Below are 23,637 nucleotides of genomic sequence, written 5' to 3'. Positions count from 1 at the left end.
TATATATATATATATATATTGTAACCGTTATTATTAAATATTTAATTTAATACGGTTTCATGTTTAAAGAATAAAAAATTAAAATCATTAAAATCATAATTAATGAAGAAATTCATGATAATGAATTATGAATCTTAATGATAACAGTTATATATTATTATTAAATTAGATATTTAATAATAACGTAGGCATTATTCTTCTGATGAGCTTATCACATTATAATTTGAGTAAACATAGGCCAGTGGTAATTTATTTCTCGCCTCAACTTACTTTTTCATTTACTGTTATCTAAATGTCATAACAATTTCCAATAGCAATGAGGGGAGGATTGAAAAGCGACTTTATTTTGACCTTTTTATAAGGTAAATAATAAGACAGGATTTGGTTCTAAAATATTGTTATTAAGAGTTAGAATTATAACTGATATTTTAGAAAATTCTGTCATGTAAGATTTTCAAGATTTTATACCTTAGTTTGGTAGAATTTCAAACCTATGTCGATCTAACACAACTTTATCAGACCAGTGCTTTATGCATTGAATTTATCCGATAAAATTTTTAATCATCAATCTTAGATAAATAGATAAATATTTTAGGGTAAAATTTAAGGTTTCAAATCATCAGACTTTGCCATTTTGCTATCTGATGTTTCTTTTTAGTTATAAATGAATTTTTTCTATAAAATATTCATATTTTAAGTTTTTTTTCAAAAAAAATCCTTAATTTAAAAAAAATCTAACATATCCTTTGAAAATTTTCCACCAAATTGATTTGTCTATTTTTTAATCAGTTTGACTATTACACTATTTCTTAATAGTGTTTATAGTATTTTTATTAAGCTATCAAAAACATTATAAACACTATTAAAAACACTGTAACTGATGTCATATTATACTTCTTTGATTGTCATTGTTGATAGATCATTATGACATCATATTTTTAAACTTATAGTTAGTTTAATTGAGGTTAAGAATCAATCTACATTATTTATTATGTTTTTGAATAGATTTTATAATATTTTTATTGTGGTAGCTAAAACACTGTAATAAGTTTTTTTATTTTTATTTTGGTGATGTTATTCTTAAACTATTATAAACACCTATATACATTATAGTATGATATATTCAATAATTTTTAGTATATTTTAATTCTATTTGACTCATTTAAAATATTTTCAAGTAGGTTTTATAATATTTTTGTTGTGATCAAAACATTATAATAGGCTAAAAATATTGTGATAAGTTAAAATATCATAACAGGCAAACATTTTTTAAAGAATAATTTGGATATTTTTAATTATAAGTACTGTTTTAAAAAATAAAATTAAAATACTGATTAAAAATTAAATATGAATATTTTTCTAAAAAATCATCTAATAAATAATCTTGATCCGCACATACATGTGTAACATGTTGTGCAATTAATTCCATTTTGGGTGCAATTAAAATATAAATGAAATTGACGCTCCATGTTGACTTCAATCTGAATGCTAGGGAGAAATTTACGTGATCGTTGTGGTAGTCAAAAGAAAATAATACGTCAAAACTTTGATCAACATGCTTACACTACCACGAAAGTAGAGAGAAAGTGAAGGGGTTTGGTGGCGAAACTTAACATTAATTTTCCAAATAGAAGGGTCAAAGTTTGGAGTGTTGAACGCTGACTTTCCAAGGTCGGAGACGCCTCGGTGGTTGGTGGAAGGAATGGAAGTCTTCCCCTTTCATTGTTTGGGTTGGAGTCAATGATGATGTCTACGAGCACCGATCCTTCATCGAAACTGAGTCTGGGTCCTTCCTCGTTTTCCACCAACGTTTCTGGAACTGCCTCAACATTCACTGGACAGGGAAAGAATGAGCAGGAAAGCGGTAAAGAACAGCTCCAGATTGATACCACAGGTCAATAAGAATATGTTGGTGCGTTAAACCTTTATGAAACCAACCGCGCAAGTCTCGAGAAGTAGGCTGCTTCGACACTGCTTCCATGTGTGATTGGAGATCGAGTTGCTATTAATTTTACTTTTCTAAAAAAAGGATCGAGTTGCTGTCGTGTTCACGCGAGGAATAAAGTTTCCATTACTTGGAATCAATTACACAGATTTTTTCCTGCTATTGTGATCTATAAAAAGAGTCCTTTTTTTTTTCTTAATGTTGCCTTTTTAGTTTATTCCTGTATATAGTTTTTTATTTTCTAAAGATGAGATTTTCTATAGTCTCTGCCTTGTCAATCACCACCTTCACCTCATCACCTCCTCTGTACAGCTCTTGCCCATCTTTATCCTTTCGTCTCTATTATCAACCTTGATGGAGGGAAACAGATAGTCATGATGAAACTTTCCTCTCTCTTTCCTTGCGTCAATTACACTAGTCATCATCCTATCATCCTATCATGGACGTAGTTAGAATTATTTAAGTCATGAGGTACAATTACATTATCTGCCCGCAAAGGATCAGCTTAATTATAAACTCACTTAAGTCCCGAAAAACCTATAAAAAATAAATTTATTAGTTTGAAAGCAAGCAATGAATAAGTCCTGATGTCTCATGAAGATAGCAGTTTTAAAAACAATTCAACAAACACTTAGTGTGCAACAAAAAAAAGAGAGGAAGGAGAAAACAATAACTTTAGAATGCAAACGAATAATCATAAATCCGTAAACGACTGCTCACAGAGTGTCGAGCGTGTTAGTAAGTTCTCGTAGGCTTTACGTGTGAACTTTTGAATTCAATCAATACCTAACACTACCCCAAACCCCTATAGAGCTAGAAGCCACCCAGGGGTTTCTATAGTTGCTATGATAGCTAACATTTTTTTTCACATTGCAGCTTACAGAAAACATATCATGACACATGAAAAATGAGACATTTTGGGATAGTTTTTTGTCCATTATAGTGAGCGATCATTTTACAGCCTTGCAAACTATTACTGCTTACCGTTTTCAAGAAAAACATATAAAAATAAGGTAAAACACACTGCCAAACATATGTACAAGCAAATAAAAGTAACAAACGATCTATTGATGAAGTTGTTGTGGGTGCATCACAATTGTCTGTGACATTCTCCCTCATTTAAACTATCGACGCCCTCGTCGACGCTTGCTAGTAAGCTTTGATTATTGCTTCTTTATATTGTAAGATATCTTCAGGCTCTTAGCTAGCTTTTGTTCGAGGAAGCTTTCACTATTTCATTAAGTACTCGATCAACTCTGCTTTGTTGGGTAGCTTTGTCTTACGAGCCACTAAAATAATTTTCACTCACTTTTCGTATGAGACTTTAGTGGAGGGTAGCAGAGTTAGAATGCTTAGGGATGCATCTTATGAATCTAAGTGGTAGGCTTTCAAGTTACTTGCATAAAAAACATTATGAATTTTGAGTTATGTCGATAATTATAACTTATAAGAGACATTGTATACCCTGCTAATAATTGGGAATGATCTTTTATATTTATGCACAAGTCCCTTATACACTTTATACCTAAATAACTAAAGTAATGCTGGTTGGAGCTTTATTAATACTAATTCATCGACTTTAAACTCTTATGGTCGCCTTCCTAAATTTGCCCACTCTTTATATTTTTTATCGCCTTCTCCAAGTAAACCCAGGCAATATCTGTATTTCGATGTCATTCCTTTGCAAAGTAAAATACTGACCAATCACCAAGGTGAGAAGTTGATGGCTACTATCTCATAATGATCTTGAAGGGGCTCTTATTAGATGTAAAGCTTCGTTGTAAGTTGTAGGAGAATCGGGCTATATCCAACTGCTTCATCTAATCTCATTAGTTGGTACTCCTGTAGTGCTGAAAATATTGCATAAGAAACAAATTTATTCTTTCAATTTAGCCATCTATTTGGAGGTGGAGGCTTATAGAGAAGTATAACTTAGATCCTAGTAATTTGAATTGCTCGATCTAGAATCATCCCAAGAACCACACGTCTTGATCACTAATGATATTGTGCAGGACTCCCCAATACTTCACTACATTCTTTATCATTAACTTGGTTGCTTTCTCCACTGAGTAGTATAGGGGTGCAATAATTAATATTGCATATTTTGAAAACTGATCGACCACCATGAGTATCGATCTGAGTCCCCCTATTACTAATAAGCTTGAAATGAAGTCAAGGTGTTTGCGGCTCTTGTAAGCCATTAGATAACCCTCCTGCATAAGTACTCCCCTAATAGTAAAGTTTGAAGCATTTGTACAGATTTTGAAAGGCCTCCCATAGTCCAACAATTTGAGTATCGATTCTTCCAACATAATAGTCTTTAGGTTTTGCAATATCGCTTTACATTTATCTGATTATCGTCAAGATTGTTCCTTTTTCAATAACTCCGCAAATGGAGCTACGCACTTCGTGCTAGTTATAGGTGTCTTGCAAGCTAATCACGTGAGTGATGACATGTGTGATATGCTACATAATCTTCTTTATTATTATTATGGTATTTTCTCACTTTATATTATTTATTAATATATATTGTGGTATCCTTAGATTTGTATAATGGGAATTGGATCCTAACGAAATCATGATAACGAGACTAATTCGTCGTTAGTCATAGGTGCCCTGTAAGCTAATCACGTTGACAGGTATGACTCACGGCCAGCTCGATATTGGGCCTAGAGGGTCACACACATATGGTAGGCATTGCGATGAGTAGAGGTTCGAATATGAGATATCCGATGGAGCCCTTGTCTTATTGATGCAGATCCAATACCCACTAGGGGAGGACCCATTAGGGTTTGACAGGGGACCTCTATAAATAGGAGGGATTCAGAGCCTCATAGGCTAGAGCCTTTGCTTGCCTTTCCTATTCTTAAGAGACATTTCTGCTTTCCTTTTCTTTCTGGTCTCACCAGTGTAGAGAACTAGTTTCTCTTTCTTAATAGTACTACTCTCTGCCTCCCTCAACATATTGAGGAGCTTTGGGAGAGTCATATCAAGCTTGTTCATATTAAAATTCATTATGAACTGTGAAAAGGAATCTGGTAGGGACTGAAGCACAATGTCCACACACAATTATCCTCTAGGATCATTCCTAGACTTGTGAGTTTCCTTATCCACTCAATCATCTTTAGGACAAGGTTCTGAACCGATGTCCCCTCAGTCATCCTAGCACGGAAGAAGCTCTTGGATATCTCATATCGAGACTCCTCGTGGTAAAAGAGAAGCTTCTCAAAGATGGCATAATGGAAGGCCTTTAAAGCGAAGATGGAGGGAAACAATAGCAACAATGCGGGTACGGGCCTCACAGTAGGATCTCTCCAGTACATTAACAATAAATAAGTGAGGGTGATAGATGAGGGTGCAATGATAAATAAGTGAGGGTGATAGATGAGGGTGCAACGATAAATAAGGACATTAACAATAAATAAGGACGATGATATTGTCACAAAGTGACAAATGAGGGTGGAATCAACGAGATGGAGGTGATAAATGAGGGTGGAATCAACGAGATGGAGGTGATGACCCACCGATGGAGGCCCAGAATAATTTCATATTTTAAAACTAAATTTTTAAATGTTTAATAATTATCTATATTTTTATTAAAATCTTTTAAAATAAGAAAAAGATTAATATATCACATAAGATCGATTTGGGATAAAACACTGGACTCCTGTTATTAAATTACTTAAAATTTAATATACATGACGTGGGAAGATAATTCACACCATTGAAACACGGGCCTCATCTAATGATATGCACTTTGGTTTGAACCAGAAGCAGGTGCAAAAACATTTACTTCGACAAGAATCAAAAGATTTGGATCAATCAGATGAGCACGTCATTAGTCTCTCCAACCAGTAGTTAAACACCTAAAAACCAGTGCAATTATTTTCATGAGAACATTAATAGACAAAGACCTGTGATATGAATCATCTATCTGCTGTAACATATAATTACAATGGCAACAAACATCTTTCCCTTCAGCAGTGACAGATGTTTAGGAATCAAATGACATGCAAATGATAACTATCACAAAAAGTCATAGCAGCCTACAGTACATCGCCCCCTTCACTAGTTTCCACATCCTTTAAGAAGTTATATTCCCTCTGACTTCCAACATTTGGCCAGACAATACCTTGGACTTGAGGTAGCTGGAAGATAGTAATAATGAATTAAAGTTCCTACCATTATAAGAGAAACATTAGAATAAAACAACAAAAGAAATGGAAGCGCAATGCATCAAATAGCCTGCTACACCAACAAAAGACATAATAAAATGGCTGAATCTTGCAAGGATGATCGAGCAAGAATACTTGTGCAACGGAGACAGGTTAGGCATTCATGATGGGTTGATTCTAAGACACAAATTGTAGTAAGTGCCAACAAAATGTTTATGGTTTCTTTAATGCAATAAATCAAGTAAAAAAGACTTAAATAATATTTTGAGTAGCAAAAATGTCAAGAAATTATTTCAAGAAAAGAAAAAAAAGACACTAACCTTAAATCCAACATAGTGGTAAAAGAAAGCCGAAGGGGAGACAAGTTACAAGCCAGGAGAACATTCTAACAAATCTAGCCCAATCACTAACACATGAATAGCTTTGACCAAACAAATTCAGCCAAAAATTCCAATGGACTGATCACGAAATAATATTAGAAATCAAATCGAAGTATAAGTTTTATGATGCCATAAATTCAATATCAAGTCCCTTTCAAATTGTTTCCAACAAAACCAATGACATTACCTTGCTCTTGTGATAGTGTTATCTAAGATTCACTTTTTCGTGGAGAGTAGAACATACGAATGACTCAAATTGAAGTTCAAAGTAATTTAAGTGTTCTCTCATTTTATTATATCGACAGAAGCATTTAAATAAACAGTGATAGTATCCACATGCCAGATGCAGTACACCTAGGACCCATAAAATGTACAGCATATTAAAAATCTTAGACATATATGGAAATTAAATAAACATATAAAAAGAATTACAAATGGAGTAAGTACAACATAAAATATGAAGCTCCCCTCAAGTCAAACATTTAATTAAGTACGATAACAACATACGAATTTTGAAAATTTTCCCAACAATATTATTTTAGCTACTAAAAGAAGCATGGTCAGCCATCAAGAGCATCTCACTAAATAAGCAAATCTATTAAGTGCCAGATTTATCAAGAAATAAAAATTCAAATTTGAATCCGGATATACAGTTTTCTTCTCCAAAAGATATTGTGAGCTCAACTCAGTCTAAACTATTAAGTTTATGCTGTTATAAACAGTTCATACCAAGAAAATACAAAGTCATGTTTTTTTCGTATTGCTCCTGAGTTCTTGCACTTAGGTTGCATGTTAAACTTTGACGAAGAAACCATTTCTCTTCCTCAAAAGGGCTATCAATAGCATTTTCTTGCACCAGTCTACTCCCTTTTAATAATTTAATTCTTTGCTTCTCATTTTGCAGAAAGCTACCACATATAGGCGAGATAGTTCAACATTTTCAAAAATAAAGTTTGTCCAATTCTTTTATATGTACTCCCAGATTGAGGATCTTACAGCGAATGTTGACAATCTTTCGTTCTATTATGCCTAATAATAATTAGAATATGATTCATTCTCACACATAATACTATCGAGCTTAATATAATTTAAAAAATTATCAACAATGGTTTAGACTTAAAAAGTAATATTCTCTTGAACTTGTCACCATTTTCTGACCAATGCCTAATTGCTTTTAGTATTGCAGAAGCCCCTTTTCTTTCTTTTATCTTAAGAGCTTGTTTATAATTTAGTGACTGGAAGCTTTGGGAAAAAGATTGCCTAAGGCAAGTTTAGGAATCCTCCAAGACCAAAATATTAGCCTCTACCTTACCAAATCCATGTAGTAATGGCAGGGGATCAGATAATAATCATGTCAATAAGAAATTTTTTAACTTGTTCATTAAATATAAACCAGTGAGTTAAAAGACATGTAAGTATTCTCAATATCTGGAATTACCACTTGCATATAATCATTTTCATCTTTGAGTTCACCATACTACTTGATTTTTGTTGCCAAGAATGATCATAAAACTCTTACTTAAGCTGAAAATATTCTTAACTCATAAAGCATAAGTTCATAATTGTTTTGCTTGTGAAATAGCTTACATCATCAGAGCTGGTGCCTGGTGGGCTATTTTACATGCTAGCATGACCACATGTTGAAAACAATGTAGCACATGTACATGCCTGTCAACACTGGTGAACATGAGGCATGTTTCAATTGTCACAAGTGCCATACTTGCAAAACTCCGTTGGAGTGCTCTCATGGTAATCACATAGTTGGTTTCTAGTCATATGAGAAATGCATGAACCTTATTTCTCTGCTCTAATGTTATGTAAATTTGAAAAGATTTTACAAAACATGTAATATATATGCCTTATTATTTCCCTTGTTTGAGGACTATTTAAATCTTTTATTAGTACTCTTGCTTCCCTTGGCAATGTCTTTGATCATCAAGACATCAACTACATATAGAGGAGCACTAGGAGCAAGAGGAGTAGAGAAAGAAAAGAAAGATGAAGAGGAAAGGCACCAGGCAGGCAAGCTAGAGAGAGAGAAAGGGAGGTGTTAATGGTTTTATATAAATAACGACTTGAACACAAACCATCAAAAATGGATTGGTTTACAACCCAATTCTCTGTCAAATCAGTATTCACCGCCCAATTCGTAGCGATACCAACAATTTTTCATACCTTGGTAGAACCTGTGAGACAAATAACATATCCTGCACATGACGACCCTTATGGAACAATTACTAATATCTTTTTCTAGGATAAATGCTGCAACTTCCAGAGTCACTATATTCTGAAATGGCAACTCTACATAATGCAGTTAACCTTCAGTACCATTAGACTATTAGGAAAACTTTATCATGGGGCATGTAGACAAAATTTCTCTGCCACCTTTAAAAGTTGAAGAATTATCAGAAGTAGTTGAACAAAGATATCAGAGGCAGTCCCATAAAAAGTTTTTAACATCATCAGCCATTTCCTTTACAATAGCCTAATTAAAACTAAAGCAAAAGATCAATCAAACTAAACTTAAAGGCAAATACACTTGAGGATTACTCAAGCTTCACTGTTCTATATTTTAGGACACATCAAACTTAGAAAAAAAATAGTTGATGCACTTTAACTGCATCAGCAATGTATCAGCTTCTTACTAAGACATCTATATGAACTGAGCGGCCAACAGAAAGCTTATTTATTTCCCTTGATGTCTGCCTAAATCAAGCTTGCTCACAATAGCAAGCATGCGAAAAGTTACAAACAACTCAGGCTCCAACTGGATTTCATGTTGAAGTTGAGAATCTCATGGATCAAGCATTCTTGGATAATAAGGATTGATATTATTATAACCAATTGTGGAAGAATTGCCGTAATTTTGTTGTCTGTTGCACAACCTATTTATAGAACATTTTTAGTTTGAATGATGCTTCAATGTAAATAAGCATGCATGATGACAATGGATGACGGTAGTGATGATGGATGATAATAATGTGAATTCCCTTGCTTTACAATGAAGTCAGACAGATCCAATAGCTTGATAAGCCTTCTTCTGGAAATTCTAGACCACACTCATTTCTAAATTCGAACATTATGATCTTTTTTAAAGTCAATTTGATAAGTAGTTTCAGGATATTTGCATCTTGATATGTTTACTAAAGTACCAAACCCTTTTAAGTCAGTTGGAGAATCTTATTCCAGTATCATGGGCACAATACGACATAATCAGCAAGCCAAGTCAAAATGAAACTCATTGAATATTGAATCATGTTTCAAGTTTTAAGTTTTTTGTAGTTTTCAAACTAATGCACATTAATTGCAATACATTAGGTACTTATTTGCTGTTGAAAGTCATGTCGAATTTTGTATAGAAGTGTATTTAACTTTAGCAAAATTTATCAAAATTTATCTACACAATCATTCACTGAGAAAGCAAGGGCATGCAAACTATTAACACAATAACATACAAACACACTGGATAAAAAAGTTTTCAAGATTCGCTTGATGCTTACAATCTGTATCACTTGATGTGTGACTAGTTATATGTACTTGAATGCCCACAAAGGAACTAGGAAAACCCTACAATTTATTTTTTATAATTTTCTTTTGAAACTAGACATTCTGCTATATAAGTCAGAATCCCTGGAAATCCTAGCTGATTTTGTACATAGACATCCCAAATTTTAACATCAAATGACTTGTTGTCCAACTAATTTAACCTCCAAAAGCCAGGCACATTCTAGGCTATACAGTGTGCCAATATCACTGGAATATGTTGATCCAAAATTCTTCTACATTGGCAATGCAATGGCTTAAGCTAGCTATATATGACTACTTTACTAAAGCCTAGTTTTTCCAATAATTACTCGTCTCCAAGTAGCTGACTTTATTTCACACAATCATTACCAAAGCATAAATTGAATAACTGTTTTTTTTTCTCTCTCCCTACCACCATGGATTAAGTAATTTCCACATCCAAAGGTGCATAAGAACAACAGTAGTACATCAGTAGTGACTGCAGTGATTTCTCTCCTAATGCAGCACAAACAAGAAATTCAACCGACCTTCATGTTGTGGACAAAAAGTCGTTCTGATAGAACCAAAAAATCAGACGATCGCAAGCTTCTCACATCAATTAACATTTTGCTATTCCATCTTCTCGAATCGAACTATTATACATATAACTCATCAATTAAAGATAGAAGGGACAAAATTACCCGTTGTAGAACTCAGCGGCGGATCTGGAGCCATTGTGGAAGATAAACCAGAGCAGTACAAGAATCAATATATCTGCTCCCGTTTAAGGCGGTCCAAACCACCCAAAGAAGCTTTTTTTTTTTGTCTCTTAATAATTCAAATGCACAAGCAAATCGAATCGAAACAAAAATGAAGGAAAGGATACTAAACAGGTATCGCTCCCACCAATCGAGCATGTAGAGCCCCATGGTGACGTTGTAGAGATGGATCTTTCGGCTGATCCAATTCATTCTGCCTCCCCTCTGTGATCCGGCCGTCGTCGAGACAATCCCTCTTGAATCAGGAGGAGACGGACCGGAGTCGGCCGTGCGGAGTGCGAAGGCAGACGCTGCGCCTAACTTTTCGGTTCGTGCTTTGGTCTCGTTAGGGTTAATGACCGGTTTGTCCCCACTCTAACATACTTAAAAGAACCCGTCCTTCATATTAAATAAATAAATAAATAAATAAATAAATCCTCAAGAAAAACCACTAAAAAGAGAGTATTAAAATGTGATTTCGTTAGATAAAGTCCCTAATTCAAATCATAATAATATTATTTTCTTGGTCATGGGAAATCATCTTTGGAGATCGTTAGAAATATTAGGTTAGATTTACAATAGAAGCCCTAACAAATTAGACTATAAACAAATTTACATATAGATTAATTTTTCGTTTTTAGTATCGATTGTCTAACTCATTTAACCTTACATTCTTACCAAATTTCATACTTTTGTTGTAACCTATAATCTTAAATAATCATTGCTTGCCCCAAAAGTGAATGCAATTAAATGATTTGTGTTAGTAACTTACTCCATCTTTGCTTGGCCTTTGATGTATTACCATTGTCTCGATCTATGTAATGACGTCAACATTAAATCTTCATTAGAAGAAGAGGCACAGTTACTCCAATGCTGGAAACCAAAGAAGAGTTCAATTCCAATTCGCAAAGCTACTATACCTCGACATTCTTGCAAATCTACCACAATGCCACACACATTCATCAAGAACAGAAACATGAATGCTACCTATCATAGACTAAATGCCAACTGTATAACGATGCATTCATCGCATCTCATAAATCTTCTGCATCTTGGTAGGAGAATGCCTTGAAGCATATAAACCCATAACGTTGTCTACATCACATAGCAAAATTTAGTTCATACTGCGCATGGCTTGTGTATCCCATAATTACAAGACTCTCTTGATATGATCAGATCCACCTGTTATATTGAAAGCCACCCAACAACAACATAAGAAGAAGATACAGAACTTGTAAAACAAAAAGGTTCTGCTATAACTCACAGGGCGATGGCTCGACCAACCAAGAATTCATCCGTGTAACTTCAGGTACCAGTTTCCACAGCTTAGAAAACAACACTAGAGCATGGCATCCATAAGGAGTGCTATCATTGTGCATCTTTCCAGGCTTTGTCTAGCTGTATCAGTAAACTCAGTGTCTGTGCTAGATTTTTGAAATTTTGAATCACATATGCAATTAGTAAACTACAATATATGTTGACAAATGATTTAAGGGCAAAAAAATATGTTGATAAAGTATTAGCTCCACAAACAATTAGGCTGTGAAACATAGTTTTCCTTCATCATACAAACATAAACACTAAGATCATCAAAATGACAATAGAGCTATAACCCCTTCACAGCAGATAATGAGACATACACCTCCGTGCGATAAACCTACCAATTAGTAGCTTGTTCAGGAATTAATTAGGTTTCTACGAATATTTAAATGAAAAGGCCATGGATAGATTCAAAGTCAACTAAATCCTGAGCCAAATTATCATTGTTTTTCACCCATAAATAAATTGTGAAGTTGTTCGCAGACTGTTAAATCTTCCTTGAATACACATTCCGGCAAAGAATTCAGTGTAAACTCTCAGTTGAGTATCTCCAAATATGATGCTTCAAAGAAACAGAACAGAAACTCCATAGTCATTAAAATAAATATAATCTGATAATCAGAATTTGTTAAGACAGCAAATAGGCGATACTAACATCGCTAATTGAATAAGTCAAAAAGCAACATGAGAAGCTTGCTTGCAAATTCTGACTACAAGACTTGTTTGAATAAATCAGAACAGTAGGTGAACAATGATATCATCACAAAGGAAAAATCTCACCCAATAAACAAGGGGAAAAAAAGCATCGAGGGAAAAGACTACCCATACTTTGATCTTTATTTGAAACTAGTAAATAACCTGCACGGATACCGGTTTTGTCTGCGAGTCCACTTATGGATCCGAATATGTAAAAAACAAGTGCCCAAATTACAGAAGATGTGACCAATCTGATACCACGTACTTCAGAAAGCATCCATTGCAACTCTTTCACCACTCTTTCCACTGGGTGCCTTCCCTGCCAGGATCCTCGACAGAATATCAGCTTGCTTCGTTTTCCCTTCTGCAATGAGGCTTTTGATTATATCATCACAGCCCTTTTTATCCACAACTCCTCCCTTGGCCTTAATCTTACACAGTATCGAGTAGGCTGGCAGTGTCTTCCCTGCGGTATAAAGCACATCCAACACCCGGTCATAGCTTGAGAAGCTGACATCACAATCCCTCTCCAAAGCAAATTCCACCAGCTTTTGGGCTTCAGTTGCCTTGTCGCTGTCATATAAAGTAATCAGCAGGTGGTCGATGTCAGGAGTGCAGTCATTCATGATCATCAGATTGATTCGCCCAAGGGCTTCCTCAACATGACCCCTCATGAAAAGTGCTTCCAGGATCTTATGGACCATGTCCATGTTCTCTTTCACCCCCTTCTCTATCATGCTCTTCATCACACGACTAGCTGTTTGAACCCGGCCATCATCAAAAAGTGCCACCATCACTGAGCGGAACAAAGATGCACTCGGCAAGTGCCCCTGCTCCATCATGCTGCCCAGTGCTGTCCTTGCATCCGCCGGCTCACTTTTCTTCAAGAAACTCTCAACGAGCAAGACATAAGAATCAGCATCAGTCGGGACCCCATGGTGAGTCATGATAGTGAGTATCTCTGAAGCAGCCTCTGGCATCCCCTCCTTTGCGTGCCCACGGATTAAGCTGTTGAAGGCAACCTTGTCATCGACCCCTTTCTTCATCAATTGCCTGAAGAAAGCCTCCGCCTTCTTTGTGTCGCCATGATCACACAAGTACTCGATCATTGGATTGTATGCAGATGGCTCCAGGGTGGGGTATTGAGGACTCTGCATCGTCCCTTTCTCAAGAAGCTCATCGAGCAATGCTATAGCACTCTCATGCTTTTCTCCCTTGCATAAGCTCTCCAACAGAACACCATACTGCATTGGGTCCACTACAACGTGATTGAACTGGGATGTCTTCCGGTGCACCTCCAGTGCCCCTTCCAAGTCACCCGACTCGCAAAGTGAAGTGACCAGCCTCAGGAATATGGACTTATCGTTTGGAGTCAGCCGTAGCTTGGCCATCTCATTTAGTGCCTTCTGAGCTTCTGCAGCTCTCCCAACGTCATCACAGAGACCCGGCATGAGAGCTGCAAATGTCTTCTCACTAAACGTCAGGCCTTTCTCGCCCATCTCCGAAAACATCCGCAGCCCGTCGTCCACCCTGCCAGAGCAAACGTAGCCTTTGATCATGATGTTGTAGGAGATGGAATTGGGAGCGAAACCAGCCGCAGTCATTTCAGCGAAGACCTTCTCGGCATCGTCCATCTTCTTCGCTCGCGACCAACCGTTAAGTATGGTGTTATAGGTGACGAGATCCGGAGCGATTCCCCGCTCCTTCATGTCAGCGAAGAAGCGCTGGGCGGTCTCCATCTTGATAGAGAGGCAGAAGCCCCAAAGGAGAGTGTTGTAGGTGGAGAGGCCAGGGAGGACGCCCTCTGCGATCATGGCGTTGAAAAGGCGCCTGGCCATGGCGACGCGGCCGGATCGAAGGATGGCCTTGAAGACGGCATCGTAGGAGCGGATGGTGCGGGTGACGCCGAGCTCTGGGAGGCGGCGGAAGATCTTGACGGCTTCCTGGGGAATGCGGGCGCAGCCGTAGCCCTCGATGAGGGTGGCGAACATGTCCTCGGAAGGGGGAACGAGGCGGTCAGGCATATCGTCGAGCAGGATGCAACGGGCGTGGTTGAGCATGGAGGCGCGGGCAAGGAGCAAGATGATCTCCCGATAGGTATCGGGATCATGGCGGAAGCCAGTCTTCTCGACCCAGCGGAAGAAGTGGAGGGCGTGGTCGGGATGGCGGGCGCCGCGGAGAACGGCGAGGACGAGGGACTGGTCGAAGGGAGCGAGGGAGCGGATGGAGTTCTGGAGGCGGGTGGTCCAGGGCCGCCGTGCCATCATGTAGCAGATGGTCTCGTGCAGCTGCTCTTCCTTCTTCGTGGAGTTCTCCCGGCAAGGAGGAGGAGAGGCGGAGCTGGAATCCTGATCGGAGGGGCCAGGATCGCCGGCCGCGGCGGCGGCTGGAGTGAGGTCGGAGTAGGATGAGGAAGAGAAGGCATGATGGAGGATGGAACCGGGGGAGAGGGAGGCGAGGGTTAGGGTTTTGGAGGCGCGGTGGGCGGCGGAGGAGGTGAGGGGGGAAGAGGAAGGGAGGTAGGCCATCACCTCGTGTTATGTTGTGGGACGGACCAGCAATGGGCTGCTATGTACTCAGTCGGGGTTTTGCCAGGGTTTCCTCAAGCGATCGCTGCTTCGCTGGACTCGGGTTTCGGCCCTGCGTCTGGGCCTGGATAAGTCAAACACAGTAGACTCGCCCCTCATTGGTTGACGCTCGTCTGACCCACCATGAAAGTGTTACGAAAATGTTATCAAGATGATAACTCGTCTTCGCCGGTTATTCTTCGCAAATTCCTTTAAAAAATTTTATTTTTCACTTTTTTCCTGATTTATTTTTTTCATAAATTTTCTAAAGGATAAAATTATCTCTTGCCTCCGTTTTGTCGATCATTATCTTCGCTCGTTGCCTTGCCTTTATCCTCGTCTCTTCCTTTGTTGTCTTCATTAGTTGTCACATTCGTCCCATTTTGTTCGTACGCTCTTATTCTTATCGTCGTCTACTACTATACCACGTCCACACACCCTCGCTCCCATCTTCATTCTCCACTCCCAATACAGTCATTGGGTTTTGGTCATCCCTCCACCCTCAAAATCTTATTATGCATATTTCGATCCTTCTCCTCCTCCTGAGGGTTGTCGGTAAGACATCTAACCCTTTCACATCTAAGGCTCCACTGTGGAGAAGAATATCATCTCACTGCTAGAAGAAAAAAGAGAAAATAAATAAGGCAATAGACGATAACAATGGGCAATAGTGCAAGGTGGAGACGATAGCTTGCAGGGGAAGGACAAAGATAATTTCATTTTTAGAAAATAAGGAACTCTCTAATTAAAAAGGAGACATTAATTAAAAAAATAAAAATTAAAAAAAATCATATATATAGGTATTTTATGTTTAAAAAATCTTTAGTATTGAGTTCAACCTAATGATAACCCATAATTGATTTTTTACCATGGGCACTCCTTTTTTTATTGACGAGATGAAAATATCCCTCAGCCCTCTTTGTTATTACCATTGTCTCTCCTCGCCAATGTCGAGCACCTTTAGATAAAAATTAATTATGAAAGCACCATTAGGTAAAAGTTTAATACTAAAATTTTTTTAACGTAAAAAAAACCCATATATATTGTACAAACATGACTCATCAAAAATATCTTGTCTAATAACTAAAATAAGCATACATACCTCGAAATGATCTTGCGAGAAAGGCTAGTGTGTCATGCATAAAGTTAATGAGTTTAAGTATTGGAGTAATATTGATCGTAAGATCAATCACTGATCCAATCCTGATCTTTGTCATGCGACTCTCCCGAGCGGACAAAATATGTTAGACTTCAATCATCAAAAAAAGTCTCAGTCAATTATCGTTTTATGGTCTTAAGTTATGTTTCGATAGAGAGATGGCAATAGTTGACATGCCTCTTCGGTCGTTCACTGACTTCCTTTCTATATGTTCCAAGGATGTCGTATGGCTTTAGGAATATGCAGTGCTTCAATACAGAAACGATACAAGGGGTGTGAATAAAAGGGCAACACATATCGATACTTGTAAAGGCAATTAATAGATGTGATGTATGGGCGTAAGTCATGATCTAAATGATCGTGGAACTGATAGATATTTAACATGTCACGAAAATTCATGGAACAGAGGAATGAAGGAGCACTCAAAGGTTTGAGAGTAACAAAGCATGTCCTTCGATGCATGAACAAAGAGTCAAGACGGCATTCCATGATTAATGTACTCGATCGCAACCTTCGAAGTTGTGGTTGAAACACTGCACTCGGCATAGTACATTTGGATTCATATTTAAGTTCAGTTTCTCGTCGTCCAGTATGTGTGCTCTTCTTTTGTGATCTGTTACTGCAAGATAAACTACTTCAGTGTTTAAGAGATTTATGTGCATGAAGAGACTTATCTGTTTATAGTATTCATTCTTAGTTATCGTCGATTATGGAAAAAATGAAGATTATTCTCTTTAGATCTCATGTTGGGGTAAAAGGTTTAATCGACCTATAATTATCTTTTGAATGATTGACAATCAATACTAATCATATTAGCGTAGTAGATTATTATCACTACTTATTTTGATGTGATCTGATGGGTTAAAACCTATCTTGTTCGTGGTCTATGGAGGTAGAAATCTCTGTAGCACTCGAGGCTTTCAGCTTTCTGTTCAGCAGACCGAGAAAAGGAGTGACGAGGGGGAAGCGATCTCAAGACAGAGTTTAAGAGGAATGGGATCGGATTAGAATACAGGCTGAGAGAGTTCACGGAGGAGATGGGGCATTGCGTTTTTGTTCGTTTTACAGTACAAGATAAACTGGGAGGAGAGTAGGAAAGGCAAGTGGGTCTGAGGAGGCAAAGCAATCAGTGGAAGGTGATGGCGTGGATGGGAGGAGCGCATGCTTGGTCTGGTGAGGACGGCTTGGGGGGTGTGGGAGAATGGAGAGGGCGTGTTGAGCACAAAACAATAATAATTATACTGTGTTTCCTCTGCAAGCAGCAAAAAGTCCATGAGAGGAGGCTGTCTACTGTACATGTATTGAGCTGTTCACCACCCAAAACTTGTCATTGCCCTGGTCAAATGAGCACATTTGTACTTTTAATCTCCTCCTCTGTATCATTATAGTTGAGCCCATTACCTCTCTCTCTCTCTCTCTCTCTCTCTCTCATCTTATGTACTTAATCCTCGATTTTAACATTTCTGCTATGACACAGATTATTGCATGTATGCTATGATGAACTGAGAGAGAGAGAGAGAGAGAGAGAGAGGCGGAGAGAGAGGTTTTGCTTGGCAACTTTAGGATGAAGGGTTCATCCTGCAGCAAGATGACACAGGTTGTGCAGTGTGTTGAAAGGCTGATGACCCTTTTGACTTGTTTCCTACTGGTGCACAGATTCATCTTTACCATTTCTCAGTGTTGTATGCTGGTGTTCATGCTAGCTTCCAATTCACATGGAAGCAGTGTGAGGCCCAAAAGCTGAACAGGGTTTCATGAATGTTCTAACTTTTGTGGTTGTCCCGAGTCATTCACCTGTTGTCCAGGAGAACCCGGAGACAATGGACATGGAGGAAGAAGTGAGTAAAGAGGAAGAGGACAGCTTGTCTCTTTGTTTTGAAGGCCAACCCCATAACCCCTTGCCCGTGGTGTGGTTTTGGAGTGCGTGGCTGCAAGCACGTGTGCTCTCCCTATCATACATAGGCCTGCAGAGCGCACTAAAAAGGTCGTGTGTGTGTGTGTGTGTGTGTGTGTGTGTTGGACCAATGTCACTTGTAATATAAGGGGGACAGAAGTTGATCCCTGCAGAGACCAGAGGCAAAGAAGAAGGAGAGGAGTGTCGAGGAGTCTGGGAATGGAGGGGGAGCAGGAAACGAGACGATCCAAGTTCAGAAGGATCTGTGTTTTCTGTGGCAGCAGCCAGGGGAAGAAGAGAAGCTACCAAGATGCTGCTGTGGAGCTCGGCAAGGAACTGGTACGCTTGCATTCTCCTTCAAATCGTAGAAGAAATTGGTTTAGGGACCAATGCATGAGGTTGTTCTCATCTTTCCTGTACACCAAACAAAGAGTTATTGTTCATGGAATCTTAAGGTATAACTTTCATGGTGACTCATGCGAGTACACATGGGAGTACTGGGTTTTGGCTTTTCCTTCCAACTCTACAGTCTCTATTGCTCTGAGCTGTAGCTTAGCTCTCCCATGGTTGTGGGATTGAGTTGTTACTCCATCAAGCACAACCATCTCACTCATTAACATTCACTAGTGAAATGTAACATGGTTAGAAGTCATAGTTCGATGTGACCTGAGGAGAACACCATCATCGAGTTTGTGGCAGGTGTCAAGGAGCATCGATCTGGTGTATGGTGGAGGAAGTGTAGGTTTGATGGGTTTGGTTTCTCAGGCGGTTCATGATGGTGGCAGGCATGTCATTGGGTGAGTTCACTGGATTTCTTAGCTTTCTTTGTGGAGGAGAAATGTCTGTAACTTTCTTCTTTTAATTGCAGGGTTATTCCCAGGATTCTCATGCCTCCTGAGGTATGCCATTTTTCCATGCCAAGCGCATTAAGATGGGAAAAGAAAATGAAGTATCAATCATGTTCAAAGCTTTCTGCCTGTGTCTTAAATGTAGAAAACAAGATAGAATTCTTTTGGCAGTGACATATGCTGTTAGCTTTGTTCTTTTCTCATTTAGTTCTATGGCTTTTATATATAGTGCATCACCACTGGTCTTTCCTCCCACCATGTTTCAAGAAAGTTTCTCTCTCTCTCTCTCTCTCTGTCCTTACATATGTCATCATTGATGCAGAGTTACTGATGCTTTTGCTGCTGCAGATAAGTGGTGAGACTGTAGGGGAGGTGAAGGCAGTAGCAGACATGCACCAAAGGAAGGCAGAGATGGCAAGGAACTCTGATGCCTTTATTGCCTTGCCTGGTTAGTATATGAATCAGCTGATCTTTCACTTGCTACCACTTTAATATACCAAGGCAACTCAAGAAAGGGAAAAGTAATGAGTACTTCCTCCCCAGAATGACCTGGGCTTGACTTTCCCTTGTGTGCAGGTGAATGGTGATGATTTTGTGACTTCTTTTGAGCTCTGTGCTTCAGGAAAAAGCATGATGAATTTTGCTTTTCTGTGTTTTATTTTTTATTTTCTTTTACTGAATAAAATATTCATTATAGTAAAAGAATGACTAGTTGTTTAAAGGAAAACTTTTGATCCTCTCACTACTCTCTTCTTAGATTGGTTAAAAGGCTCAAACACTCAGGTCAAAAGGAAAGTTTTTGTTATGTTTGTCTGATGAACTTTATCAGACCACTGTTTATATGCAAAGAAACTGTCACTCTTCATTAGAAGTTTGACTGTCTTGGAAATAGATGGACTGCTACCTCAAATTGTTTATCCTATTAATCAAGCAAGTCAAAGCCTTGTAAAAGTCCAAAACAATTCCAATTCCAACAGTTAGCACAGCATCAGGGAAAGTAACTAAAATCAAATGGAAATAGCAGAGTCTTTTTAGGCCATTTGAGCTGGTGTTTCAACTGTAATCAAGGGGCTGATTGAGATGTTGGTGCAGGAGGATATGGAACCCTTGAGGAGCTGCTTGAAGTCATAACATGGGCTCAGTTAGGCATCCATGACAAGCCGGTAACGCCTTTTCACAGCTTTTCTTTTGATTATTTTGATGAAGATACACTTGTTGTTTTAACCGAGGTAAATAAGGTTCATGGAAGTACTTCCATGATCAAGAGAGAAAGATCCCATTTGGATTCAAATTTCCTGATCATAAATACCTACACTGAACCAGAGGTGACATGAAAATGAAATCTGAGCGAGTTCAGAAACTCTTAAGATTACTCTCCATGCTCGAATTCTTCCCTGGTCTCGCATCATCTGTGTCTCTTCAAGAATCCACATGCTCAAACTGGTCTCATATCTGTATATGTGATCGTTGCAGGTTGGCTTGCTGAACGTAGAGGGATACTACAACTCCCTGCTATCTTTCATTGACCAAGCCGTGGAAGAAGGTTTCATCAGCCCGAGCGCTCGCCACATAGTCGTATCTGCTCCCACAGTGAAGGAACTGGTCAAGATGCTGGAGGTAATTCCTCTTTCTCGTGAGCAAAGATACAACAGATTAGCATTAACAAGTTAGTGGGAAGGTCTTCTTCATCTGAGTTGCATCTGCTTCTTCTCGTGCATCACAAAGGAGTACTTCCCCCGGCATGAGAGAGTTGCATCCAAGCTGAACTGGGAGATGGAGCAGCTGGGATACTCTCCCAAGAGAGAGATTTCTAGGTAGAGACTGGAAGGAGGAGAACAAGAAGAACACAAGTGGAACCTCGTTTTGGCTTTCAGGGTTGCAGATCCGGAGGCAGCAGAAACACTCCTACCTTGAGGAAATGCTCAGGATTGTTGTTCATGTAAATTATCACAGTGTTCAGATGTGTAATGCTACCAACATATCTTCTTCTCCAAATGCATAGTACTAATCATAACAAGGCTTTGACTGGCTTTGGCAACCATGTATTGTGTATGTCCAGCTATGAAACCTTAAGGAAATTGCTACTCATGCATAGTGTGTGAAGGAAAAGTAAAGGAAATCTTAAGATCACTTGCTAATAGTGCAGGATAACAAGAGAAAGCACTTGAGAGTGTGATGATGAGCTGCAACACATGAAGAAGAGACCTGTCCATCTCAACCACATCAACACATCTGAAGCTTGCGGAATGAAGTCCCAACTCAAAGTACTTACTCTTCGTTCAGGTTTCATCTGTGTCTCACTTAGACAATGACACGGCTACTTGGATGCACGCTGGTGCCAGCTATCGACCCACCAAACACGTTGAGCAGTAGCATCACCAGTCACCAACCATCTCGTCAATCTCAAGGTGCGTTGGGAGCTTACAAGAAAAAAATATCTCCAATTATATGTATTAGATTCATTTACTAATAAATGAATTTTGATACTCAGAATATTGATCTTATAATTATATATTATTCTCTGTAATTAGTTATCTCGATTCTTATACGAAGATTATATAGAAATAAAAAAAAATGACTTTGAGATACTATCAATTCAATCATATGGCGCACTCGCTTACCTCAAGGTCGATCTGAGAGGCAGAAAACTTTGGATTAAATATGACTTTTTATGCAGGTGAATGATTTGATCGGAAAAGTCTCTCCCTCTGACCAATTTGAATAAACATGATAGACTTCATCACATCTCATTACCTCTTCTTTATCGGCACTCTTGTTTGTCACGTAATCAACACGTTAAGAAGTTGGTGGAAAGTGGGCCATTAGCCACCTCTTGATGCGATTAATTTATGTGGTGTAATCATAATGTGCCCTCTCTCCCTCTCTCTCTCTCTCTCTCTCTCTTGTGGCTATGGGAGCTTGGAATCCATCACCATCACATGCACCCACCTCAGCTCCTCCCTCTTTGTCGGTGGCTTCTTCGAGAACAATAATTTAACACATGGAATTAATTTTTTGAAGTTTGAGTTGAAGAAGTCTATGAAAAACCTCTTAATTACTCATGATACTTTTAGCATCATAATAAATTATAAAGAGGATATTGACACAAACTATAATTTTAACTATAGTAACTAATAAATATTTTACTGTATTTAAACTTAACAATAAATATAAAAAGAAAAATATATATTGATGTTTAAAATACTAATTTAATGATGATATATTAGACTTATTTATTGAGGATTGAGGATTCAATATTTCATCTTATAAATTTTTTTAAACTTAAAATGTTCATTTGATGATAATGTGTTAAGCCTACTTATAAAGATATGATTTGAAACATCATCCAAAAAAATCTTTAATATCTATCTAATTAATAAATATTGATAATTCAAAATCTTATATGGGAACTATGAATGTGTTATCTATCTTACTCATACATACCTTATAATATCACTGAAAATTTTTGGGATCAAGATTCATCTTTACCATTTATACTTTATAAAAGAACAAAAGAATTTGAGAGATATGTATACACCTTTGTATTTTGTGTGTGTTCTTTGTTGAATCATCATGCATCCATGCATAAAGATATTAGTGTGGAACTACAGAAAAGGTTTAAGAGAGAGAGAGAGAGAGAGAGAGAGAAAGAGATGGCCAGAGGTCCTAATTGTGGTTGGCTTGGCTTGGCTGCATGTATGGCTGAGGAAGAGGAAGAACAAGTGGTCATGTCTGTGGCATCTAGAAGGCTGAACAGCTTAGTTAGGATGGTGTCCTTTTCATCTGGGAGGAGACACCAAAGAGAAGCCATCAGCAACACAAACCCCTTTCAAATAATTTATCTTTCTTGGGGAGGTGAAAAGATGATTTTTCTTGAATTATTAATAATGTGAACCACTTTTAATTCATTTTGTAATCAAAGATTACCTGTAAGAAATTTGATTTCTATATGAAAAAGATAAGTGATTATAAAATATCATTATTACTCATAAAGAATCATATAATAATGATAAGTTGATAGAGATGTTTGAAATTTACTTTTAACTCATATAGTAAAAACTTTTACCATTGATAATAAGGTCCTGAGTTCCAATTATATCCTTACCTTTTAATCTTGATAAAAAAAAGGAAATGAGATCTAGATGATAAATAATTGAGAGAAAATTTTAGATCAACAATTATAATTTTAAGTGATAAAATCTATTAAGAAAGACTTTGGCTATAGTTAATCATTAATTTCTTTATAAAGACCATAAGGTTGTAAATGTTAAACATGTAACTTTTAAAAATATTCAATAAATATATTAAAAATAAAAGTGGATTATGTAAAATATATAATTTATCCAAGTAGAAATTCAAACAAACATGTCTTCCTATAATAAAAAAAAATC

At 37.7% G+C, this 23,637-nt stretch overlaps 3 protein-coding genes across 4 annotated transcripts; 1 reads left to right on the top strand and 2 right to left on the bottom strand.

The window, feature by feature from the left end:
- Positions 1 to 5,803: 5,803 nt before the first annotated feature.
- Positions 5,804 to 11,106, bottom strand: LOC103978160 (uncharacterized). Of its 2 annotated transcripts, none has more exons than XM_009393867.3 (3): positions 10,891 to 11,106; positions 10,706 to 10,778; positions 5,804 to 6,123 (listed from the first exon to the last, which is right to left on the bottom strand). In XM_009393867.3, exons 1-3 carry the CDS (start codon positions 10,973 to 10,975, stop codon positions 6,030 to 6,032), a joined length of 252 nt encoding a protein of 83 aa, XP_009392142.1. In that variant the 5' UTR covers positions 10,976 to 11,106; the 3' UTR covers positions 5,804 to 6,029. The 2 variants fall into 2 exon arrangements, with proteins under 2 accessions (XP_009392142.1, XP_009392150.1); XM_009393875.3 differs by having other exon boundaries at positions 5,804 to 6,093.
- Positions 11,107 to 12,889: 1,783 nt separating this feature from the next.
- LOC103978150 (large ribosomal subunit protein mL102 (rPPR5)) lies at positions 12,890 to 15,358 on the bottom strand. Its single transcript, XM_009393854.3, has one exon. The coding sequence runs from the start codon at positions 15,304 to 15,306 to the stop codon at positions 13,045 to 13,047; it is 2,262 nt and encodes a 753-aa protein (XP_009392129.2). The 5' UTR covers positions 15,307 to 15,358; the 3' UTR covers positions 12,890 to 13,044.
- A 3,174-nt stretch (positions 15,359 to 18,532) lies between these two features.
- On the top strand, positions 18,533 to 21,606 carry LOC103978176 (cytokinin riboside 5'-monophosphate phosphoribohydrolase LOG1-like). Its single transcript, XM_009393884.3, has 7 exons — positions 18,533 to 18,737; positions 19,098 to 19,195; positions 19,267 to 19,297; positions 19,595 to 19,694; positions 20,339 to 20,409; positions 20,720 to 20,863; positions 20,972 to 21,606. Exons 1-7 carry the CDS (start codon positions 18,618 to 18,620, stop codon positions 21,062 to 21,064), a joined length of 657 nt encoding a protein of 218 aa, XP_009392159.1. The 5' UTR covers positions 18,533 to 18,617; the 3' UTR covers positions 21,065 to 21,606.
- Positions 21,607 to 23,637: the final 2,031 nt, after the last annotated feature.

The sequence above is a fragment of the Musa acuminata genome, chromosome BXJ3-1, assembly GCF_036884655.1.
Source record: "Musa acuminata AAA Group cultivar baxijiao chromosome BXJ3-1, Cavendish_Baxijiao_AAA, whole genome shotgun sequence".
Taxonomy (NCBI): Eukaryota; Viridiplantae; Streptophyta; class Magnoliopsida; order Zingiberales; family Musaceae; genus Musa; species Musa acuminata.
Note: the sequence above shows the minus strand (reverse complement) of the source record. Positions and strands in the feature narration are given on the sequence as shown.